Below are 13,470 nucleotides of genomic sequence, written 5' to 3'. Positions count from 1 at the left end.
AGGCTGAACAGCTGCTGCTCTCCTAGCCTCTCCTCTTCAGAGAATACTTAAATACTGTTATGTTTTAGCTCTGGCATGCGTACATGAGTCTGCAGTAGCCAAATCTAGCCTACTCGATGCTTTGTTTTGCACTGAAAAAAAAGCAAAAGAAAAGATATATAGTGTCAGCTAGTCTATTTGAAACACATTGAAAATTACTAGAAAGTACCTCCTGCTTTCCCCTTATCTGTATGGAGTTTCAGCGTTGGCATTAAGGAAAAAGGCTAGTTTTGGGGCTGTATACAGACAGAGAAGACTCTATATAAAAATATAATTACAGGTAGAACTGTACCCAACCAAAGCAGCAATTATAGTTTTTTTTATTTAGTTTATAGTTTTAAATTCTTGAAAGGCATTAAAATGTTTTAAAGTTCAAGTAGATTTAAATCATAAATATCTACACTTACATCAGGCATTTCACAATTTCTACAGAAGTGTGCAATTGTAAATGTGTTGCTACTAGGTGTACTGATAATTAGTAGCTTATGGTAGGTAAATATTTGGGTTATGCTCTTTGAGGTGGGCTTGTATTTGGGGTAAATAGAACTGCTACTGTTAATGGGGAGGTATGGAACCTGGGAAACTTTCACTTTGTGAAAAGAACCCATGCCAGATATTACCAGCTTGCTACTCTGCTGTTATTTGGTATCACTGACTTCCTTTTCCTCTTTCCTCCCCACCAAAAGATAAGTTCTTTTTTAGAGGAAATCCTGTTTATTTGCTTTGAGGAAATAATTTTTCCAGTTAGCTTGTTTAATTTTGTTTTCTTTCTATTAATCTGTTAAGGAATGCTGATACCCCTTGGATTTTTTTTTTTTTTTTTTTTTTTTTTTTTTTTTTTTTTTTTTGCCTCTGCACTTGCAGTTTTTGATACATAAGGAGTTGCTGGTAGTGTCAATACCACCTAAATACCTTTCCTGTCGATTTGATTTTCAGCTGCTGCAGGTGTTTCTTGGCCTCTTCCTGGGAAAGAGCGTCTAACATCTACCATTCTCTTTTATCTTCTGCCTTTCTTCTACCACAAACCTCATTGCCTTAGCTGTAGAGTTATTTTGGGGCAGTAATTTCTATAAAGACCACAATCTATTACTCCAACTCATGTCACAGCTTGAGAAGAATTGAAGATATTCTGGAAGTGCTGCTTCTTGGTTTTGCCTAACTTAAAGGAATGTAAAAAGCAGTGAGTGAATCATTGGAAATACACTTTTTTCTTTCTCTTCACCCTGCCCAACTACTAGCTTTAGCCATTTTTTTTTTTTAATTTTCTTTTGGTCATTTTAATATCCTTTCACTCCAGTTTGATTCACAGTCCTTTCTCAAATCTAAGCATGTTAATTTAAGCAACTTTCTGTGGAGAATGATTCTCTAGGGCTGGCTGACGGATTAAGTGGCAGTACCTTGGTTGTGAAACAACCTAGATTTGCACATTTTCCAGTTGTTTCCCATTAAATCTTAAACCCTTGTTCTGTTGTGGCACCTTTAAAAAGCAGACCTCTCCCTTACATCTAAATGTTATGAAAACCAGGCATACTGTAACCCAGAACCCCAAGGAATGCTTGATTGAAATAACAGATCAGAAAAATCGCTTGCTAACATTCCTGTGATTATGGGTTTACTCAAGTGACAGAAACCTGGTTTAGTTAGTCAGCTAGCTTTCTGCATACAGATTAATTCTGGTCAAAAAAAAATAAATAGGTCTTAAAGGCTTCAGTGATGCAGTGTTTGTGGGGATAGGTAACTTCTTAAAATGTAACAGTATTCACTGCATTTCCTCTCTCTAGAATTATCCCACTTACTGCCCATTGGGTGGTTGGTCTGGTTCCTGCTGCAGAGTAGAGCAGTATTCCCTGTTAGTAATTACTGAGATGGAGTAGAATGAGCAAAGGGAAAGAGAAGTGACTCCTTCCTAGATCCTCACAGGAAAACAAAAAGACAGCTTTGGTTTAGCCAACTCTGTTCTTCTGTAGTACCTATATAGGTTAATTTTTAATATGTATTTGGATTTCTTTTGTTTGTGACTTGTATCTAGAATTTGACATCCTGCATATATGTCTGAAGACAGTGATGTAGGAAATTCAGGAACAGCTTTTAAGAGAGAAAAAGGAGAAGAAACATCCATAGGTTATGATTTACAGTTAAAACCCCCCCAGCATTAGTGAGAAGTTAATTTTGAAATGGTATATTACATCATGCAGTGAGTATGGTGAAGGAGAAAACAGATACCTTGCTTCTATTTTCACTTGACTAAATGACTTGAATACATGATGTGAACACATAAAACAGAAATCTAAACTCATTTAACATATTTTGCATGTAACCATTTTTCTTGATCTGTGTTAGAGGTATTTGAATGAGTAAACTGAGCATTTAAGTTCCCCTAATGTTGTTAATCACAAACATTTAATTTTCAACAGAGCTTTGTAAGTATGTAGTGAGAGGCCCTGTGACATAGGAGACTATTTGCAGCCTTAATACATGTGAAGATGCATGTGCTAGAAGTTACAGTGCAGTGAATTCCTATTCTGGTGTGTACAAAATGAACATCAGCTGCTTTAAACCTTCCTGGAATTGTCCAGGTTCAGATATTGAAGGTCTTTCTATTTCAGAGTTGATACTCATGTTTGTTCTCTGTCTCCCTCCCTCCCTCCTTCCCTCCCTTTCCACCTCTTTCTCCTTTTGCAGGCAAGGGCAGCTCAAGCATCTCATCCGACGTGAGTTCAAGTACGGATCACACACCCACCAAAGCCCAGAAGAATGCAGCTACCAGTGAAGGTAGGCAGCTGGTACTCATTACCCAGGTCAGGCCCCCCAGCAGAATCCTAGCAGTTTTCAGAAGAAGAAACTCTCCTCCTCATTCCTTCTGTGTAGAGTAGAATTGGTCTGCTAGAAATCCAAAAGCAGTTCTTCCTTTAAACAGTTTTCACTTCTACCTATGGTAGTTTCTGATTTGAATTTGTGACAAAAGATTTAAGGTACTTCTGCAGAACCCAAATGTAGAGAGTGAGGAGTAATTTTATATGCTGCTTTTTCAGCAAAGGCTTTTACACTTAAGGTTTTATGTGATATTATTTTACAACTATATTTGAAGGATATGCTTGATGGAAGCTTTTTGACATACAGTTTAGGTCAAATATCAAAATTGTTTTCATACTGTGAACACCATGAAAATGTGAGTTGTTTGAGACAAGTTTTTCAAAAGTGTAGCTGTGGATATGCTGACCTGACAGATTTAATTAGGTCAATACACCTCACCTCAGTTACTGGAGTATGTCATCACCAAGGGCTAGAGTTTTGATGTCCAGGGGAAGGAGATGTTGTATCTGTCAGTATCAGTACAATGTTGTACTAACTGGTCTATGAATGGAGAAATGCTGATTCTTGCTTTCTGACTTCTTACATGTGAGGAGGTGTGCTCTGTTAAATGGAAGTCTCTTTGCCCTAGTTTTTATAATTGTGTCTTTTAAGGCTGAGAGGAAATAACTATATATAATTTAATGATGTGAGCCATAAGGATTTGTAAAAATTGTGCATTTATATGCCTTAACTAGTGTTTCTATGTAGCTCTGTTGTAATTATTTGGTTTTACTTGGTAGTAATCAAATTATAATTCTGATTTCTTACACTTCTGTCACTACAAATTAAGTTACAAGCTCTGATTGCTCTCAGTCTAGTTTTATTTCTTATGGTTAGAGGAAGTCAGACTTTTGAATAGTTCTAGTGTGGCAAGTCTGACTATGACTGTAGAATCTGTTCAGTAAAAGCAGTTCATATAAGTAATAAATGACCACATAAATCACAAGAGTTCTGTTGTTGGGCATGCATAATCCCATATCAAGAATGAATATCAGGTACCTATGAATCATAAGAAATACTAGTTTAGAATCTGTGCTTTTTAGTCCACCCAATAAATTTAACAACAAACAAAAAATAGTTATTAATAAGTTGAATAGTAGACTTCATGTTTCTCTAAACCTTAGATTCAAAAGTTCTGAGGTACCTGAAAGAGGTGAATTACCAGGGCACAAAAAAATTCAAGAAATAAATTCTCTTTATGACAGCCAGGAATGAAAAAGAAAAGAAACCACAAAAGAAGAGTGGAAACTCTGAAGTCAGTACTTAAGAATTGATTTGAATTTCTTTTCTACTTCAGTCTGTAATGCAGTTTTTTTCCTCAGATTCAAATATGATAATGCAAAATAATCCTGTACTAATCTCTGTGATTTCTGTTCTTAATTTAGCCCATTATTGAGCCATTGAATACGAATGTTGACCTTGAAATCTTTGCCACTAGTTTGCAGCTGATTAATTCATTAGCAAGGGAGGCTTAAATGCAGGCCAGCAGTAACTGTAGTAAAATTACGTTTTTATGAGTTCACATGCAAAATCAGCCTTTAGAGCAGTGTAATTGTGTATTCTATACTTGGAGGCAATTTCAGTTGTTAGCCTAATTTTTCTGTGCCCTAGAATAGTGTGATTTGACAAATATTATTTTGACAACAGATTCAGAAGCAGCTTCTTCCTCAGCCTGTACTATTACTACTTTCTTACCATTTCTTTCTCCTGAAGAATTACTAATGTGGGGCAGTTTAATAGAAATTACCTTAATGGATTGCTGCAAAATCTGGCAGATACTTTGAATGTCATAGCCAGGGAGCATAAGAATTCTGTGAAGGCAAGTGAGACAAGAGGTATGGAAGTAGCTGGGGCAAAACAGGCACTGTTGAAACTGGTGTGTTACTGGAAGGTGCATTTATCAACTTCAGTGCTTGGCCTCTTTTCCCCATGAACAGTAGACTTATACTGAAGGAGGATTCAGCTGGTAATAAAGACTCATACCTTCCACAAGATGACTTGAGTTCTGTTCTTACAGTATGCTGAACGTTTTTTTACTGTTCAGTTATAGAGTAATGCCTAGGGGCCAGCTAAGAGCAGGAGTCTGATTGTGTTAGATGCTCTACAAGCAGTGGCACTTACGTGTTTAGGGGTGGTTGCATAACATTTTTTTTACACTGTTAGTTAAAATCGCCTAGTCTGCTGTAGCATTTGCTTGCCATGGTACAATAGTATCTGCCCAGCACAAAGAGTGGTACATATTATCTTTATTTTCACTGGAGGCTATTTACTGCAGGGACAGAATGCTCCAATTCTGCCTGTGCTGTAAATTCACAGCACTGTGTATTGTTCTGTGGAAGAGTCATGTGTTGTGTGGCCAGCTGTATGCAGCTAGGTTTGGCATGGGAAGGACTAGGAAACATTGCAGGTAAACTCTTCTTCACCTTCATTGCCATGGGAAATGATCCTGATTGAGCAAGTGGCAGACAGCTTCTTTGCATCCTCTGAATTTCTATTGCCAGCTGCATTCCTGAGTGCCCAGCTCTGTGAAGAGCATAGCATTTGTTTGGGGCTGAAGGCCTTTCACAGCTTCTGCTTTCCATCTTTATAAACAGACCTAATTCTTTCCAGTTCTGCACAGCTTGTCTTCTGTTTCTGTAAAACAGGTGGCACAACACTTGTGGAAGCTGAATCAATGGAATGGATACCTTGAAACAACTAGAAAGCAAATTTGTGGGAATGATCCATTTTATCTCTGGTACTCTACAGCTGAGAAGCAGACATGTAAAGTACTACTTAGGCAGCTACATATTCCTGAGAACTATAAAAAGATGTCAGGCAGGACTGTTGCCTGGAAGAGCAGACCACCTCAGGAAGTATCTGACAGCAGGTGTTATCTTGCCATCAAGTTTAAGCAATCAAACCACACTTCTCATCCTGATGAATGCAACCACGTTATCAGTCAAGTTTCAGAGATGTGATGTTTCTCTACAGAATAGGTACCAGAAATAGATAACAAGATGTTTGAAATTACTTTTGTTGTTCCAGTTCTAGATATCCTATTAAGGCAACATCATTTAACTCTCTTGGTGGGCATGGGTGGTGCAGTTAGGGCCAAAATAATGGTACCCTCCCTCACATTGTGGATTTAGATAATCTGTAGAATTGTGGAGTATTTTATGTTTCAAAGAGACAAAATGTTGGCCATGCTATTGAGTGTGTCTGGATGAAGGGCACATCTTCCCGACAAGGACAATGTCTGCTGGTATCTTTAGCTAAACAAGTTTCACTCAATGATGCATTGGAGAGGTAACCACAACTGTTTTTGTTGCATAGAGCAAAGCAGACAGTACCTGGCAGACTGCGCAGCTTCCTGAAGTCAGGCTTTGACATACCAGTGATGCTCTTAAGAGGAATGCAGAGGTGCTGAAACTGGAGTCCAGTGGCTCTCACTTTGTGCACTTCAGTGAAGGGAAGGTGGCAAAATCCAGATGTCTGGTCCTCTGTGTAATTCATGGGCTGGAGATACCTGTTTGTTTGGCTACAGCTTGGCTCAGAAGGAAACCTGGTAGCCTGTGGGTGTGCGTGCACTCTGCCGTCTCCATGCTGTCTCCTGAGGATACAGTTTTCTTTAGCTTTGAATATGCACTGCCTTTTACCTCTTTTCCAGTCTCAGACATTGCCTGCAATTCTTTACCCTATCCATCAATTATAGCTGGAAATGTGAGAACGCATGAGTTTTTACTACCCCCCATTGCTCTTTGGCAAGTGAAAGACTAAATGGATTTTTGTGGGCCATTTAAATGCAATTTGCTAGACATAGTCTCAGCTGGAATATTATTGTCTGAAACTTGATTTAGAAGATTAGACTGAATGACTGGTTTTGTATGGGCTTACCTTGATCAGGGAGTTTTCTTCTAACTTACCTGCAAAGCGTGGAACGTTACGTCCGAGCTGCATGCTTTGTATTAACTTGACTGACTGTTTTCCAAATAAAAAAATCAATACTGTTTGCATTTCATGTATAACACCATTAAGATGTAATCCAGAGGCAGCTTTAAATTGAGAGCTTATGTATGAGCTCAATGTAGAAGTTCTAATTTATTTCTCAGATTCTGTAAAATCAAATTGAAGGATTAGGTCTGAAGTAGAACGCTATTTTAGCAGAACGGCTCAGTGCTGAAGTACCTCTGAATATATCCCATTAAATCTTAGTATTTTGAGTTTTGCAAAAACACGATGAAGCCAGCTGCTGTATTTTGAAGAACTTCAAATTTTATCTGCTTTTAGTTGACTTCTAGGGACCTTCAAAGACTAAATACTTTGTTTCTCCTTTTGCAGTAGTGTGACAGTTCTAGAGTACACTGTAATGTATATTTAGTTTGGAGATCAAATGAATTTGTTTTGGCAATAGCTGTTTGCATGCATCTCAACACAAGAGGTAGTTCTTCTGCAGTTTAGGTGTGTACAAGAGCCCTCCCTTTCATAGCTATATCCTCCTTCCTGTTATATTTGGGTTTTATAGTGCTTCTGCTGGACTCAACAGTGCTGAGTTTACAGTTGGACTTAATGATCTCAAAGGTCTTTCCTAACCTAAATGATTCAATGACTCTCAGAGCAGCAGGGCCTATAGTCTGGTGGGAACAACTGCATTCATTAGAAGTCATTCCCTCCATTAAACCGTCTTGGAGGGGCAACTGTGTGAAAATGCAGCACTTTGCAAACATGTAAAGCTTTAATTACTCATGTAAAAGTTCTGCTGTACCCTGTGCAAGGTGATGGTTTGCTTGATCAGGCTGTTTGGGGCCTTTTCTTTGTGGGACCTGGCCAATGAAGCTTTTATATAGAAAACATTCTCTTTACAGAAAAAATTGACCTCAATATCAGAAAACATTTATCACTGCTCTACATGCAAATATATTAAGTGACATTTCTTGAACACAAATTTATTTGGGTTGTGTGCCTCTCATTTCACCTTTCAAGTGAGAGAATAAAGTACTTGTTATAGGATACTTTCTGGGAGGCTGTAATCAGTTTAATTTCTTTTGGCTTCATAACCACATTCTTTCAAAACGTGGAATCTTTTGGATCTGTGAGTAATTATTAATCTATTCAATGAATTTAAGAGAAGAAATTCTTGCATTGTAGACTGTGATGGACAGTATCAAAAAGTTGGGGAAGGTGGAACAGATTCATTGCTATGGAATGCTTTTTGTATTTGAAATGGTTCCTGCTAGAGAATCAGCTCAAACTGAGATTTAGGTGAGTGCAATCTGATCTTTTTTTAATGGGAGATAAAAATCTCAGAGAACCAGTTTGCATATAGATATCCTTTCTGTGTATTAAGGTTGACATAAATAGGTATGCCTATTTATGATATACCTATGTTAGGCATATCAGACTTCCATTGAAGCCTTTGAGTCGTTTGTGTAGCCTTTTTGAGACACTGAGCTAGGTGTTGTGGCAAAAGATTATTGTTGAAGAGAGATGCAGATTTTTACCCAGATTTTCATGATGATCCCTTTGGGAGAAAGAGCTCTTTAGATCCCTTTTTTCATCTGATACCTGTTAAGAAATTATTTCCCACTTTAGTTCTTTACCATTTTTCTTTTCACTATCTCTTTAACATTGGAAGTTTATTAACCCAGTATCAGAAATGAAAACCTTTAAGTGTTCTTTCCAGATAAATGTGAATATATGCATAATTCCTGTTCTTTTGATGACAGTTCTTTTCTTTATCTGTCCTCGTGTCTTTGCAGCCTCTTATTGGGTATTTGGGCTCTTGGTTCTACTATTGAACTTCTGTCAAAGCAGGCTTTCTGTACACCACAGTATGTCAGAAGTTGATATCAATGCCTGAATTTGCCCCTGCTTGCTTGGAACTGGGCAGAGATTCAGTTGGCTTTGAGTGAACTGTGGCTGTTTTGAGTTGGTGGTGAAACTGGAGACTAGGTAAGTTTCCTGGGGTTTTGTGTTACTTCTCTAGCCGGGAAGTTTTCTAGAAAAGTGAAATGTTGCATTGCAGAATGTGCCAAAACAGAATCATTTCAAGCCAAAAAGATTGAGGAGGAGCAAGAGTGGGCTGAGAGGTGTGACAGCTAATAAATCCAAAACTATAAACAGTTTGGCCGAATAAACAGAGCTCACTATTTAAATTCCTTTAACCAACATCTGAATATCTGAATGCATACACAAATATAATCACCTCAAGCAGTGTGTGAATGTACAAAGTAGCATAAAGCTTGCTCTTAAGCACTGTTTTTTTGTACTTAACCACATCTTGATATGCTTTTGCTATCTAATAGGCAGTATTCCTGCAGAGCTGTTCTGATAATTACAACAATACCATTACAATGAGCATTTAAATTCTAGTTCAAATACAAGGCAAAAGTAGCTGAGACATTGGCAAGGTTAAACCTGCAAATTGAAACCGTACGTTATTCTGGCTAATTTGTACTGAAATGCTATAGCCAAATGTTTAAAACTTGCCCAAACAATACCAAGAACAAATTGGAGAGGTACATGAAACTGCAGTCTTATTTGATCTGCTGCCTGAAATGTGAGACCCACCAGAGCAAATGCACTTACAGTACAGTTAAAGAGAAGTGATCCCAATTTAAAAACCTGGCATTAGCTTTTCCAAGTGAGGTCTGATGCTTGGTAGGAGTGATTGCAATTTATTCAATTACCTGTAAATCTGATTTTAAGGAATCAAAGATCCCAAATTTAATTCTTTAGGTAAAATACTGTACCAAACTACTTAAATACTATTATCACAGGGAGGTTCTGACACTTAACTGTTCATCCTGTTATTGCCTATGATATCTGTCTAAACTAGTTTCCTTCTCTGAAAAATGAAGTCATCTCAAAGGATATGAAGACTGCCCAGCATTTGTTAGTCAAAACCCCATCCTTCTTGAATGCTAGACTGTCTCCTAAAACTTCTTGAAGAATATATACAACCTGATAATGCATATTTAAATATGTCAGGTTTATCCATTTTTCAGAATTTATGAACTGAGATGAGCAACTTCCTTCAGATTAGTTCTAGCTTGATTGAAATAATGAAATAAAATTGGAACAGAAAATTTTTTTACTATAACTTCACAATCCCTGTTAACATGCTGTAGTTTAAATTTATTGCACAAAATATCATGCCTTATGTTCCTATATCTTATCTTTTTATGTCAGTTTGTTGAATGACTGTGTAATTTTTAAGACTGATACCACCAACAGTGCCAAAACTAGCAGCATGCTTGAGAAATATCGGCTTGGAGTTGCTGAGCCATTCTGTATTTCTCTTCTGGCTATTGTACCATAGTACCTGCTACTGTGTCTTTCTCAAGGTTGGCATCTTCTCAATTCTGCCAGCATTCCCAAATTTCCCTTGAGTAGTATATACTGGGATCAGCTGATGAAAATGGCAATTCAAGAGTAGACAATGATAATTCCCATGCTCCTGTTAATTCTGACTGTTGGATCATCTTTGGTTTGGGCAGTAACATCAGACTAGGCTGGAAGTATGGGGAGAAGTTGTGAACATGCATATAATATGATGATTTACCATTTATGTGTTCCTCTAGCCTTAATCAGCCACACCTGAATGTAGAACTTGTGGAGTGGTGGTGTGCCTGATCACTAATTGACCATTGTGATATTTCTTTCCCATTTAGGGATAGTTTTCATCTTGAGCTGTGATGACGGATTTGGGAGTTTGTAACTCTTGAACTTCAAAGTAAAATTGTGGTATTAACAGTTTGAATAAAAGATTTTTTTTTTTTTTTTTTTTTTCCCATAGCAACCTGTCATCTATACTGGGCTAGGAGGTTTTTACTTCCTTACTCTGTCCTCTTGAGTGTACACAGATTTGCCAGAAGGCAGGCAGGGTCTCTTTAGATGTGCATTATAAATGTTTGTCTGTAGGATCCTGTAGTCAATTTAAATCAGCTAGTTTGAGTTACCCTCCCACAAAGTGAAGTAGGGAGACTTTTCATAAGCATGTCACTTACTTGTGGCATGTTTGTGCTGCCTTGGACATGTGAATGTGTGGGTGGGAAGAAGCTTGATGGCTTTACTGGATGACTAATCCAGCATGCTGCTTGCAGTGACTTGGATACATCATAAATCTCCATTGTAAATTTTATCACAGTTATCATAACTATGTTTTGGAGTTTACCAGTGCCTAATCTAATCTATAGTGCTTTTAGTTTTCCCTAACACCTTGTATAGTTTTCCCATTTCCATCCTGTATATTAAAGAGAGTGGAATTTTACAGCACTGTGAGGTATTCATTGTTTGTGGGAAGTTTTTTACCTTGTTCATTGTAGGTAAATAATGCTGTGTGGGAATCTCTGAAAGACAAACAGTAAGAAATCTCAAGGATGTGGGCAGTAGGCACAAATTCTTTTTTTGAGCTTTTTGTGACGCTTGCTTAACGTGAATATTTATATGTCCATGTAGGCATATGTAAACATTGATTATTTCTTTGTTTATTAGATACACCCACACTTGCCACCTCCACCCTGTGAAATAAACATTTATAAGCCTTGTCAGGTGGAGTATGAGCTTCCATTTGAGCAATAAAAACTTAGTGTGGTACCCAGGAGTTCAGAAACTGTTCACTGTTCAAAGCAGTCATTTACCTTGGTCCAGGAAAGATTTGTGTGGTAGTTTTCCTTATAGAACAGGCACACATGTAGTCTAAATGATAAAATTATAATTGGACTGTATTTTGTGAGTTCCATCTTGGAAAACAATTGACTCTTCTTTACTGTGGGCTGGAATAAACCATTAGCTTGAACTCTGCTTTCTGAAAATGCTCTCTTACTATTACTTTTTTTTTCACTTTAAAAACAAGACTTCAGTAACTTCTTGTAATCTGAGGCAAAATTACAGCTCAATCTAATTTTAGCTGTGAGTGTATTTTCACTTTGCTGTTCCTGTAGGTTTAAATTTCTCAAATTTCTTTAATGTCCTTGTACCTCAGATTCAGTTATATTATGGATTTTCTGTCCAGTGCTGGGTTTGTCTTTTGAAAGCTTTTGCCATGTAAAACATGTGAAGCTGATCAAGAAGCTGATGTGCCTGGTTTTAATGAGAGATTATTCTGGACCTGGCTCCTGGCTAAAATTCACAATATTCTGAATATGCTTTGTTGTGTTCCAGTAGAAAAAGCTGACATCAGTGGGTGCCAGTTGGTGCTGTTAATTTCACAGACTACTTAACAAATTTGGTTTTGGAAAAGAAAAAGCTATCGACGCATATTTATTTTTCTTTCTTCTGAAATGGCGTTAGATGAATGGTAAATCTGTTTCTATCCATCAGTGTTTCATAAAGATCACTTCTGCCACTGTCTAATTAATTCCGTAGCATTTAGTGAAACGTGAATGTTTGCCAGACTATGCTGAGAATGTCACTCCCAATGAAAATGCATCCAATTCAAAATAGCAGCACTGCCATTCAGTCACTGGGTTCAGATTTCACTGGTCATATTAAACAGCTATGTAGAATGAAGGAGAATTGGTATCTTCTTACCTTGATGTGTTAAGGCTTTCACATATTTTTAATTCTTTTAGAATGTCTGCTTTTATATGGCAAAAAAACCCAACACCACACACAAAATAAACCCACCTACTATGGTTTTTTTGTTACTGAAATGATACTAGTTGTTTTTAAAATATGGTTCATGAGCAGAAGACTGTGAAGATTCTGAAGCAAACATGGGATTTGGTTGTGAGAAACTGTCGTGATTATTGATAGATATCCATTTTCAGTTAGACAGCTGGCAAATGCTGTAAACAGAAAAAACAAGGCTCAGAACTGATGTAATTTATCTCGTGTCCTGATTTCTGTTATTGGTTATTCCAGTTTTAATATGAACAGAGCCCTAAAGCAAAGACTGGGGTAGCTTCTTGAAATTGGTATCAAGTTAATGCCCAGACTATTCGAGTAACTTATTATACTTCATTTGTGCTTTAACTCAGAACTGTAATCGCTTAAATTTCAAACCCACAAATTTCACAGAAATCAGAACATGAAATATTAGACCAACTCCTTATATATCCTTGTCCAAAAGATCTTTTCTCATGTATCTTGGAAATAATATAAGTGTAGGAGGACAATATGCCATGAACTTCTACTGTTGAACATTTCCTAATTCTAAATTGAAGCAACTATGTTTAAATATGTGATATTCTGTACTGTTTTTGAAGGAAGAATAATAAAACCCTAATTAAACAAAAACTTAACTATTTTCTTAATAGGAGAAAAAAGGAGTGTGGCTGGAACTGAAAAGAGTAAAACTAGATAAAAGAAACTGAAAAACAGTATCTGCAAAATAATTTTTAAAAAAATGGTTAAAACTATGAGTGTCCAAACCTTTGTATTCTATTGTCTGTTGCTCAATATGATATATTAGGCTTATAAAGTTAGCAGGCTCAGATACTTCAGAAAAGACAAAGTGTTTCCTTTGGGCCCCTTTGTGGAAATTGTGACTTTTTTTCTTGAATGGTTAGCCAGTGTATGCCAGAGAAAGAAGCACTTTGTAGTAGATGGTTTAGTTAACAGCAAATGTAATCACAGTGAATCTTTGCAATCTGA

General features: G+C 37.1%; 1 protein-coding gene across 1 annotated transcript in view; it reads left to right on the top strand.

Moving 5' to 3' along the window:
- The window catches only part of FBXL7 (F-box and leucine rich repeat protein 7), a 172,649-nt gene that overhangs the window by 36,709 nt on the left and 122,470 nt on the right, over positions 1-13,470 (top strand). The window contains exon 2 of the mRNA XM_053998221.1: positions 2,722-2,811. Coding sequence (XP_053854196.1) covers positions 2,722-2,811 — 90 coding nt within the window. The remainder of the gene's footprint in view (positions 1-2,721; positions 2,812-13,470) is intronic.

The sequence above is a fragment of the Vidua macroura genome, chromosome 1 (assembly GCF_024509145.1).
Source record: "Vidua macroura isolate BioBank_ID:100142 chromosome 1, ASM2450914v1, whole genome shotgun sequence".
NCBI lineage: Eukaryota > Metazoa > Chordata > Aves > Passeriformes > Viduidae > Vidua > Vidua macroura.
The sequence above is the reverse complement of the archived record's forward strand: the minus strand, read 5'-3'. Positions and strand labels throughout refer to the sequence as shown.